Genomic DNA, 12,194 nt, shown 5'->3' on the forward strand with positions numbered 1-12,194 from the left:
TTAAGACTCTGTAAACAAAATTGTAGTTAAAAAAAGAGGCTAGTTTAGACCAAAGCACCAGACTGAAACCTTTTATCATCCAGTTTTTGATAGAAATGGAGAAAAGCAATCACACAAGTAGAAATTATTGAGCTTGTTTTAATTTAGCACGCAATTAATTGATTTATTGCCACAGGCTTACATGACTTTTAACTGCTGAAAACCTGCCTAAAGGTTGTTATTTTCAAAAGATACTTTTAATCTGTGAAATGAGCCTCATCTGAATGCAGAGATATTTAAAATATCGCTGTTCATTGTGGGATGTGTTCTTGGGAATACAGTAGGGTGATTGACAGCGCTAAGACCCTCCTCCTGGTTCTGATGGGTTTTTTCTGGCTCTGTGTTTCTGCAGATGGCCGTAGGACTACTGGGAGGAGGTGGAAGGGCTTGATTTTTTTCCCCCACAAATGATTAGTTTCATATTATACTGTCATAGTGACACGTTTAACAGATATATAAAAAGCATATTTTTTAAAATTAAAGTTAAAGACTGCAGTGAGACTGGATGAAGAGCGTCTGGGAACATTAATTGTCAAGTCTCAGTTCTTCTGCTTAAACAAAGCAACCGAAGAGCACGATGCTGCCACCGCCTTTTCTAAACGTAACAAGCCAAAACATCTGTTTTTCATATTTATGGCAGTTTACTCACAAAGCTCTGCGTGCCGTTTTCTCCAACTATTTCTGGATGAGATGTTGCAATAAAAAAAAAAAAAAAAACACTTCCAGGATTATTCCAGGTCTGCCTGTATTAAGTGTTTTAGGACCCAGATTTTCATCAGATTAGATTAGATTACATTTTCTCTTAGTCGTACAACTTTCCCATGACTTTGATTAAAATCAATATGCTAGCTAAGGAAGAAGTAAAAATGCTGAGAAAACCAATACAAAACGAGAAAACCAGCGTAGCAGATGGAAGATAACGACTTTCACCCAGACTGGACAGACGTCTTCATCTTCATTCTTTATATGGACGGAAACCCGTTTGATGCACACGGCTGAAGACGATAGTTACTTTTAGGAATGTAAGCACTTGTTACCAGACGACATAAACAGTAAACATTTGAGTCATCACCGGTTCTAAAATCTAAGAGATTATTAATGATTCAAGTCTCTCGTCTGACAGATGAACCAGAATCCCGGCTCAGGAGAGAAACAGACTGTTTTAAACATGGTGGAGCCGCCTTGGGGGTGGTAGAGCCCCGAAATCCGCCCCCGGAACCAGACTCAAAGTTTGAGTCTGCAGTGACTCAGCGTCGCAGCTAAATGTTCATTTATGGGTCATAAAGCATGAGTCGGTGCAGCGTAGGCGTTTCCCAGGTCGCACTGCAGGAGGCTTTGCTCCTCTGCTCTCTCTGGCATTGCCGCTCGCTCTTTGGGTGAAGGTTTTAGCTTGTGTTTAAATACCCGAGCTACTGGATTAAGCTCCATAATCAGAGGAGACTTTACCCCCAGCTAACCTGTTTATAAGGTTAATATGCTCGTTCTGATGTTTGCAGGAAACAAATATGGGCCGCTGTGAGATTTCCATGGGAGGCTGGCAAAAAAGCCATATGTTCAAAAAAGTGTATGACATGAAGTAATGGATTTTAATTAAAACAAAAAATATATATATTTTTGTTGCTGCTAAACATACTTATTGATTATTGGAAGAATCAAATGTTATTTTAATTTTGATACCTGGACTGAAGCTTAAACGTAGACTAAACAACTAAACTTAATAGTCACTTTCAAGTGTCTATACTATGCAGAATGTTGTATTTTGTTCCTGCTCTTCTCTTTATAGAGTGACACATGCATTATTCAGGCTGTCTGCTCTGATGAATCATCAGTAAGCTGCTCAACACGCTCTGTGGTTTTGAAGCAGCTTTACATTAAAAACAGTGATGGGTCACCGTCGTCTCCTTTTCACATGACTTTTGTTTTCGGTTATTTGATTTGTCTGCGGCCTTTTTATCAACCAGTTAATTCTGTCGCCATAAGCAATTAATCAATCAGGGTTTCCCCTCAGTGCATTATCAGCCTGGCGGGCCACCAGGCTTTACTTCTGCCCCCACCAGCCTAAGCATTGCTTATTTATTTAGGTCTCTTTAAAATGTTTGCATTTTTTAAGACTTTATAGTTGGTGTTTAGGTATTAATCTTTCAATAACACATAATTATCAAGAGATATTTTCAAATTTCCTGTCGACTTTAAACATTTTTTAACTCAAAAACACGACGGGCCGCTGGATGAAAGCATCCAACCACTGGGCTTAGCAAGTTTTCTGGGGGAAACCTTGAGCAATTAACTGCATGATAAATGAAAATGATTATTATTTTTTTGAAAGGCAGAGATTTCAAATTCTATTTTATTTGAGGTTTCGGTTGCATGTGTTTTTTTTATTTCCCTTCTTCTTGTTGCGTTTTATTTCGGATATTTAAAATGTCTTCCAGTGTGGAGTGTTATGAGCAAAATTAAAGTTGATTATAGGGTTCTTACAGGTGCTTGAAATCGTTGAATTTCAATTTGGCGTTTTCAAGTGATTGGAAAGTGATTGGTTTCTGTACAAATTCCTTGAAAGGGCTTGAAATTCAAACTGCACAGTTTTGTAATAAAGTGGAATTTAACATTTGACTAAAGGCCCACATTTAGAAAGCGGTTATTTCCAGTTTGAACCAGACATTTTCATACATATAATATAAAGACACAAACACATTTTTTCTCTCTGTCTGAAGTTAAATCGGACTACGCTTCTTTTATCCTGGATAAATAATTCGCAATATTTATTTTTCCCTTTTTTTGTGCATTTCAGGGCGGCGTTCCGGACAAGCTGCGCTTCACCTCCTTCTACTTCTACTTCGGCCTGATCCTCCTCGAGCTCGTCCTCTGCTGCTTGAATGAGAAACCTCCTCTCTTCTCCAATGTGGTCACTGACCCTGTGAGTCCCACACGTTGCAACATGTTTACACTTTATATATATTTAACTGCTCTGACTTGTGTTTTTTGCCCCTCTTTTTGCCCCTTTTCTCCTCAGAATCCGTGCCCTGAAGCTACAGCAGGCTTTCTGTCCACCGTGACCTTCTGGTGGTTCACAAGGTGGGCCGCTGATTAATTTAGGTTTTTGTGATATGATTTTATGACAACTCTGAAATCTATCATCTCTGTTTAGCTTGAAGTAACTGCAATATTTCAGAATTAGAAAATTAAAGGTTGAATATTTCAGCTTTATTTGTTAGCTTTTCTCTGTTTCAAAGAGCAGCAGCCAACAAATCCAAGTTAAAAACCAAACCTTCTGCTGAGTAAAACTGTGTTGAAATACCTACATTCAGATTGGCAACTTGTTAATTTGCTAAAGAAGATTCACCAGAAGGAGAAATACAGACAAACTTTAATGTAACAGTACAATATAACAAATTTCTCATATCTTTTTACGGACTGATTCTATTGGTTTATATAGGGCACTGAAGACAAGTATTAACAGTTTAGAGGTTTTAAGGAATTTTATTAGCCACTATATCAAATTTATAGTGGCTAATAAAATCACTATAACTTTTCTTATGAAGTTTTATTAACATAATAAAAACATTTCGACCAATTTCTGACCATATTATGTCCTGTAATTGATCAGTTTGTCAGCTTCTCAGTGGGTTAAAAATGCCAGTCGTCTGTTCCTTGACTGACTTCTCGAAGTTCATGCTGGAAAACACATAGACTGTAACCACCAAGCTTTAGAAATTATTATTAGTGTTCACGCATCCTTAAAAAGTCTTAAATTTATGTATCTAAAATCAAGGCCTTAAATGTCTGGAATTCATTTTTAAAACAAAGTTTAATATGTTCGTCACAGGTCTTAAATTTGATCGTCGCCTGATTATTTAATCTTGTATATTCTACGTAGATTTTTCAAAAACCTTTTTTCTTTCAGGACTTTGCTGTCAGGGAAAAGTTTGAGTCACACTCAGACATCTTCATTGCGATTTGTAGCTACAGACGTTTCAGTGTACCAATAATCCACTGCTAATACACCCTTTTGCATTTTTCATTAGTAAGTGCAAATTTATCGCCAGTTAGATGGAGGAAGTTCATACATTTCTGTGGAGATACGGGCCTTAAATGCCATTGATAATGGCAACTTAACGATTCTGGACTTCATGGTAAAAAGTTTAGACACCACTGGTCTAACCTAATAAATCATTTAGCATAAAAATCTGAAAATTATGAAATATAAAAAACTGAAGACTCGAATGACTGCTGCAAACCTTGCCTCTAATGAATTGTGACCCATGTAGAGTGAATGAAGCTCTGAGCCTCCTTTAGTCTCTATATTCTGATTTCCGTCGCTCAGACGACCTCAGATGACCTTGAGGCTCTGCTCTGTCTCAATGACTGAGTGGGAGGACATCAGTATTACAGGAAAAGGTTTCTCTTCCCACTTTCAATATGCAGTTTGCGTTGGTGTTTTCCTGTGTGAAAGAACAGTTCCCGGTGATTTCTGTGCATTGGTTTATAGGTCTGTGCCCAAACCCAACCGTCTGTCTTGGTGGTGGGGAGAACATTATTTGGTAAACCACATAAATTAACAAGACAGTTTTCCTGTAAACCTATTAGCTTACAGGAGTATCTAAAGCCACTTCTTCATTACCAAGTCTCAGTCTCACAGGTTAATGTTTGGTTCAGGTTCAGCCAAGTTGGGTGTGTCTCCACTGGCTGTGTTTTACTTGCTATTGTGGGCGTGGATATGTGCTGGAACACACAGCAGATAGGTTCGATGGTGGAAACTTAAAATGACATTGCATATCATCCTCCGTGTGGTTGTTATCATTGTTGATTCAAATAAAACAGGATATTTCATTTCATCTTAAAGATAAAAAGCCAGAAATGTTGAGTTGATAAGATTAAAGCCTAACCAAGACAACGCGTGCAGCACATGGCTCGGTCTGGCTTGTACCACCTCTGAAGGGGTTATGAAAAACGGGAAGGAGCCACGCAGGACCTGCAAATGGAGACAACACTGGCTGGGACTGGCGGCCAGAATTTAAATCAAAATTTAAATTGATATAAATGAATTCCACAATAAAAGGCAAACATGAAATATAGACGGTATCCAAAATGAAAGGGAGGCGAAAACCTACCCTGCTTTCCTGCTGTGGTGGAACTAGTTAAATGGGGCGTCTGCGCATTCTTAAAAAGTCTTAAATTCGTATATCTAAAATTAAGGCCTTGAAATATCTGAAATTCATCTTTTAAAATGTGAGTTGGGCTTTAATATATTAATCAGGACTGTTCAATCTCTTATATTCTGTTTAATTTTATTTTCTCATAGGACTTTTCTGTCAGGCAAAGGTTTGAGTCACATATTGTGACTCAGGACGGTTGAAGCTACTGTATAACTAGCTGCTAACACATCCTTTCATAGCTAGCTTTTTATCATGGGTAAGTGGAAACTTATCGCCAGTTGAATGGACAACGTTTGTACGTTTTATCCATTTTAGATACAGGTCTTAAATTCCATTCATAATGGTCTTAAAAAGTCTGAAATTTGAGTTGGTGAAACCTGCAGAGACTTTGTTAAAGCTATTACCGTGCTCATTTATGTACTGCTGTTTTGTAGCCATGAAATTATTTGTAATAACTTTAAACTTTTCATGTGGAAGATACTTCAGATTTCCAGAAAAACCCAACGTAGAACCAAATTCCTCTCAACTACTAGTAAAAATGTGCCGTATCAAAGTAATTTAAAACACAAATGCATAACATCACCTTTGCAGTTGTAAAACAATGTTATCCCAATAAGAGTGTTACGTGGTGATCTTTTAGTTTCCATGTCAAAGTTGTATTTTTCTTTGTCATGTTGTAGCTCTCGTTCAGCCACCTGAGTGACAGTGTGCAGCAACAGATGGAGCAGAAGAAAAGCATTTAAAACCACAACTTTTCCAAACCTTAGTGAATTTAGAAACCAGTAAGCATCCCAGGCTTGCTCTGAAGTCTGGAGCTAATCACTGGGATTTAGATTCACAAAAAATGAGGCTACTGAAGATTTTCACTTGAATGTAGTGAAAATTATGTATTCATTTACTGTATGTGATTGACTCAATTCAGCTGCTTTTTCTCTCTCCCAGTTTGGCCATCAAAGGTTACAAAATGCCCCTTGAAGCCAAAGACTTGTGGTCGCTGAACCAGCGCGACAGCTCCAAGAAGATAGTGCCGAAACTCCTGAAGGAGTGGGAGAAGGAGCAAACCAAGGTCAAGAGGTACGAGTTTAAAAGCTCTAGAGTGAAGGGGCCGGTTTCCATCTCCTGAGGCATGGAGTGCTTTCATTCAGTCTTTGCTACTCATTAAAAAAGAAAGTTTACCAACAATGAAAACTTTCAAAAAAATGTTTTAAACATCAGATTGAACTTAATTATTTTAATGCTAAAATAGCTCTACTGTGTCTGCAACTCATTATTTTTACCTGTAAAAATGCTGCCCAATGTCTAAAGTTATTTAGAAAAATGTCTGAATAGCTTTATTCGTCAAGCTACGACTACAAACTTAAATGTGTCTTAAGGTTTTATGTCATAGACCAACACAGAGTAGAAGCATAATTAAATTTTTTTACTTTACACACAAAATATGACACATGTGGCTTGCATTGTCATATATTCAAATACCTTTAAATACAATCCACCCTTAAAAAGTCTTAAATCTAAAATTAAGGACTTAGTGTCTTAAATGAATTAGAAAATATGTAAGTTGGCCTTAAATACTCTAATCACAGGTCTTAAATTTGGTCGTGGCCGGTCTATTATATCTTGTATATTCGATGCAATTTATATTTATCGTGGGACTTTTCTATCAGGCAAAAGTTTGAGTCGCACTCAGACATCTTCATTGGCTTCTGTGACTCGAGGCGGTGAAAGCTACCGCTGACTATACCTTTGTTGGCTAGCTAGCTTTTTTGCATCTATCATTGGAAAGTGTAAATTTACTGCCTGTTGCCCGGATGACGTTCGTCTTTGCCACTGGCTCCACTTCTGTTGCCAACTCAGATGACGCTATGTGTGTTCTGTGCCAAGAAGCTTCACATTTGTACATAAATTATGTGATTTTCTGTGTACATTTCTGTCATGATACAGGTCTTAAATTTAATTCATGGTGGTCTTAAAAAATCTTAATTTTGAGTTGGTGAAACCTAGAGAAACCTTTCAAAATGCACTGCAAAAAGTCGTCATTTATTTTTGGTCAAGTTTCCTGCTCAAATGTCTTGGTACACTAGAAATAAAACTAAACTAGCTTACAAGTAATTTTTGAGCAAGACATGAGGTTGTTTTTAGTAATTAATTCCTCAATATTAATGAAAACATTTTGGTTCCACTGGTAGATTTTCACTTATAACATGGGAAACACGTCTTGTTATAAGTCAAATTAACTTAACTATTTTATTTTCTTTCACAGACGCTCTCCCTGGAGTCTGTCTGATCCTAAATTACTTTACAAATACGGACGGAGCAACTTCTTTACGTGCAAAGCTCCTTTCCTGAAAAACCTCATTGCTTTAAACACAAATACACGTCAGACTTTTCAGATGCGCAGTTGTAAAAACCTTTAAAAACCTTTATAATTGCGCATAATTGGTGCAGCTGAGTTGTGTTGCTTTTTGCCTCCCTGTTAGACCACAGAGAGCAGAGGATGTTGTGTGAGAGGGCGGGTCTCTTTGTGCACGCTCTTTGAGCTGCACAAGTGAAACTCTGAGCATGCTCTATGTAACCCACACAGTGGGATGGTTTCCTCTAATATGTCGAACTTCTTCCAGCTCACCGACTTATCAGATTTAAAGAGTAAAAAGAAAAGGCAATTTAAAAAAAAAAGGTGCTAAAAACACACTTTAAGATAATTAGACATGGTTTTGCGTCTGTGTTGGTAATTCATAATAACAATCATTTAATGGCTCGGGTAATTACACCAAACATGTTTTCAGCTATAATTGGTCTGGCTTTTTAGTTTGCCCTGGAGCACAATTTTATTATGTTTTTATTACTCTTTAAAAGAAAAATAAAACCTGCATAACAGGTTTGCTAAACTCTGGCCTCCTGGAGGCTGTTTCCTGTTTCAGTGCCACAACTTTTTTTTCCTGTGTGTTTCATTCTGGACTGAGATTAACTCGTAAATCGATATGTCAAAAGCTGGATTGGCCTTTTTCTTTGAGCTGCACACAAACCTGTTTGTATTCAGCCAAAGCTCGACGGTTAGTTGACAAATGGAGGGTTTTCTGCACTCTAAGCTTATGTTAGAATAGGTTTGTTGTATTTATACAAGTAAGTATATTCCTTAACAAGCTGACTCATTCCCCCTATTGACTGCCTCTGGTCCTGCTGAGGGATTTAACGGTCACTACTTAAACAAGTGCAGTTGGTTGGACGGGACAATTATTCAGGTTTTGCTCCCGCTGTGTGTTGAAACTTGCTTGCTGGTAAAGGTGTCCATCTCATCCTGATACAAAATAACTAATAAAAATGTTTTACAATGTAGAAATTGAAGCTAAAATAATTAAAAGGGAGTTATAGTAGTTCTTTTTCACTGCATTTTTATGACTTAAGCACCTTCAGATCTGTAATTATCCACAAATACAAACCCATGTTTTTTTAAAATGTCTTAAATAGTTTCATTTTTACACCTTTTGACAAACAAGACTGCAGATCAGTCAGTGATAGATAGTTATGGTTTCAAGAAGAGTTTATTTTCCTATTAGTCATAGCAGTGATTTTTCAAAGTGGGGGCAACCAACTCAGAAAAATAATGAGAGAAAAAAAAGCAAACAGAAAAACACAAAACACACAAATACCGATATTACAAATATTAGAAAATCCCAATATGTTGCTTCCTGCATGACTTTATAGCTTGTTTAAAGCTTTTTTGTAATAAGAATCAATGATTAAACTGGAATTTCTTTTATCATTTTGCCCTAAAAAGTGAGAATTGGTTGTAATCTATCTTTTCAGTAGAAAAAGCATATTATAAAACCTGGAGGATAGTCGAGGCATTGAGTGATTTAATTCTATATATATATATATTTTTAATTGTTGAAATTATTCATTATAAAATAGATATCTTCTACTCCAAGGTGACCGTGTTTTTTATTGAGTGTGTGTCACAATGACCTTAATGACATATGAAGCCTATTTTGACATTTCCATTGACTTTTAAATTATTATTTTTTTATTTCTACCCCTCTAACAGCAGTGAACAGAATCTGACCACCAAGGCGACGTACGCTAAGCAGCAACCATCGGCCACCAACCACGTCTCAGGAGGAGCCGCGGGGGGCGAAACCAGCCCGGAGGAAGTGGAGGTGCTGCTGTCCAATCAGAAAGCGGCTCCCCACCAGCCGTCCTTCCTCCGCGTCCTCATCAAAGCGTTCGGCCCCTACTTTCTGATTGGCTCGTGCTTTAAGCTCCTGCAGGATTCCATCATGTTCGTCAACCCCCAGCTGCTCAGGTAAAAAAATAAATAAAGTTTAGAGTCTCCGTCAGCAGGTTGCTATCCACGCTGCGTCACATTAGCAAATAAAACCTTCTTTGTTCCAGTTCTGAAAACAACTATTTCCAGCACTTTTCTTCTTTTTTTTTTGCATGTTGCGTTTGCATCTATCCAAAGTAGGGTTGCTTTCTTCTGATAAAAAATGTGTGCTAGCTTTGTCCGAGATATAAATAGATTTCCTCTTCGGGCCCTTAATGGCCCCCGGGTGAAAATTTGATTAAGGCAAATGTTCTGTGAAAGCCGTATCTCCAAGTTTCAGTCAGATAAGATGGGAGCTGTTCACCAACAAATTTCCCTCCATGCATTTTATCATATGACTCAAGATTGTTAACTAATACCGATTGTATCTGTTCTGTGTAGCACAGGCAAAAAGTTCAAAACACCCTCAAGTCTTAATTTGAGTTTTCAAAATGCAGCATATCCTAAAATCTTCTGTTAAAAATGGATAAAAACAAAGTCATGATGAAACTGTAAGTGTGCTGGTGTGTTTAGTCAAGTATGCCAGACAAATTCAAGATGACTTTTCTAGTTCTGTCTAGTTTTTAACCCACATGTTCTCTGACCCACAGCCGGCAGTCTTTTGTCCGATCTTATTGAGGTTTAAATCTCACCCAATTAAACAAGTCAAATAACTCAGACTGACCTAAAGGGCTTGACTGTATCTTCATCAGGCAACAGGCATCCTGCTGCTGCTGTTTCCTGTTTCTCTAGTTTTGCTAGTAGCCAAAGGCTAGCAACCACCCTAAAGAATCTAAAGTATGAAAATGACGAGCAGTGTGCCTAGTCAGCTAGCTTTTAGGAAACAAAAGGAAAAATGAGCTAAAATAGCACTGTTAAAAAAGCTAAATGAATGATAGCTCAGTTTAAAATCGACTAGCATGCTACAGTAAAAGCCTTTTCTGAAAAGTTAGCTGAAAGCTGACATGCTAGCTTACTTCAGTAGTCTGCAGGTTTTTTACTTACACTGTTTAAAATCCAGAATCTTTTCACTTCCTGACATAAATTCAACTACATTCATTCAGTTTTAGGTCAGTAAGGATTAACAAAGTTACTTCTTTTTTCCTAAATAACGAAGACGAGGAAGACAAATGTTTACCTTCACCCATATGTAAAGGTTTGCATACGTTACCTGTCTCCTACTTGAAGAATCTCTGCTTTCAGATCCAGACTTGTGGAGGTCATTCAGGATCTTCCTCTTATCTTTAGATTTTTCTATAATATCACATAAAGAATCAGATGTTGCCTCCATATAGGGTTAACCCTTGGAACAAACTTCCAGAAAACTGTAAAACAGCTGAAACACTGACTTCCTTTAAATCTAGACTAAAACCCCACCTGTTTAGGATTGTATTTGAAACGTAATCAATTACAAATTTATTGATGGAACTTGACTTAATGTCATGTTTTGATTGTTGATTCTATGTTGCTTTGTGTTTCTGTGTTTGATTTTATGTAAAGCACTTTGAAATGCCTTGCTGCTGAAATGTGGTATACAAGTAAAATTTGATTTGAATGATTGATAATAGCTCAAATGCTAAGAATTAATCTAAGAAAATTACAAAACTGAGACTTCATCAATTACACTTTCCCAAAGTTCTGGAAAGAAAAAGGTGTTTCTATTAGCTTTGCAGCCTCCATCAGCTGCGAAAAGATAAAATGATAAAGAGGTTTAGTTGATAATAATTTGTGCCCTTTTACAAATTGATCAACTTAATTCATTTCAGTACAAACGGCAGGACATCTGAAATCACTCCGCCAGTGATTAACGAGGTGCAGATTGTTGAATCTGAACGCTTCGATTATTTTGTAAGTTTGAATTTTTTTTACTTTTCCAGAATGTTGATCTCCTTCACCAGTCAGAAGGACGTCCCTATTTGGTGGGGTTACACACTGGCCTTCCTCATGTTCTTCGCAGCCATCCTGCAGACTCTCATCCTCCACCGGCACTTTCAGTACTGCTTCGTAACGGGGATGAACGTCCGGACCGCTCTCATAGGAGCCATCTACAGGAAGGTACATATCCGACAGTCACTTTCTCAAACCTCAGTTCACCACCCCACGTTCTGCAAATCTATCAAAATTGGTGGCAAATGTCTGTGCTACGTTTGTGCTGATTTGTGCCTTTAAAGATATTAGTAAATGTTTCCAGAGGTCATGAAAGGTCAACGAGGCCCCCCCCCCCCATCACCTTCTTCAAATCATGCAAAATTGTGTCAATCAACTCAGCTGCGTTTGTGCTGGTTTGTGGAGTAAACATTTTCTGTTTGCGCTGCTTTGGCCTTGAAGATATTAATGAAAGTTTAATGGTCAAATGGTCAATAGAGTGAACTAAACAGCTGTTTTAATAATAATTGTTTTGCATTAAAAAATATAAATTTTTTCTCACCACTTTTTATTGTTTCTCTTTTTTTTCAGTCTCTGGTCATAACGAATGCTGCCAAGCATTCCTCTACGGTGGGAGAAATAGTGAATCTGATGTCTGTCGACGCACAAAGGTTCATGGATCTCACCACCTTCCTCAACATGCTCTGGTCCGCTCCTCTGCAAATTATGCTGGCACTCTACTTCCTCTGGCAGGTACGCAACACAGATAATATAGCAAATTTAACCGCATTTAAAAATCCCAGCACTGTTAAAGATAATGTTTCTTTCATATT

The 12,194-nt window shown here is 37.6% G+C and overlaps 1 protein-coding gene across 4 annotated transcripts in view; it reads left to right on the top strand.

Moving 5' to 3' along the window:
- LOC102231360 (canalicular multispecific organic anion transporter 2) overlaps window positions 1-12,194 on the top strand; it is a 59,836-nt gene that overhangs the window by 23,245 nt on the left and 24,397 nt on the right. For all 4 annotated transcript variants that reach the window (XM_023340619.1, XM_023340618.1, XM_023340616.1 and 1 more), the window contains exons 5-10: window positions 2,831-2,956; window positions 3,053-3,114; window positions 6,138-6,269; window positions 9,238-9,495; window positions 11,373-11,550; window positions 11,953-12,114. In XM_023340619.1, the coding sequence (XP_023196387.1) occupies window positions 2,831-2,956; window positions 3,053-3,114; window positions 6,138-6,269; window positions 9,238-9,495; window positions 11,373-11,550; window positions 11,953-12,114 (918 nt within the window). The remainder of the gene's footprint in view (window positions 1-2,830; window positions 2,957-3,052; window positions 3,115-6,137; window positions 6,270-9,237; window positions 9,496-11,372; window positions 11,551-11,952; window positions 12,115-12,194) is intronic.

Source organism: Xiphophorus maculatus, chromosome 10 (assembly GCF_002775205.1).
Source record: "Xiphophorus maculatus strain JP 163 A chromosome 10, X_maculatus-5.0-male, whole genome shotgun sequence".
NCBI classification, from domain to species: Eukaryota; Metazoa; Chordata; class Actinopteri; order Cyprinodontiformes; family Poeciliidae; genus Xiphophorus; species Xiphophorus maculatus.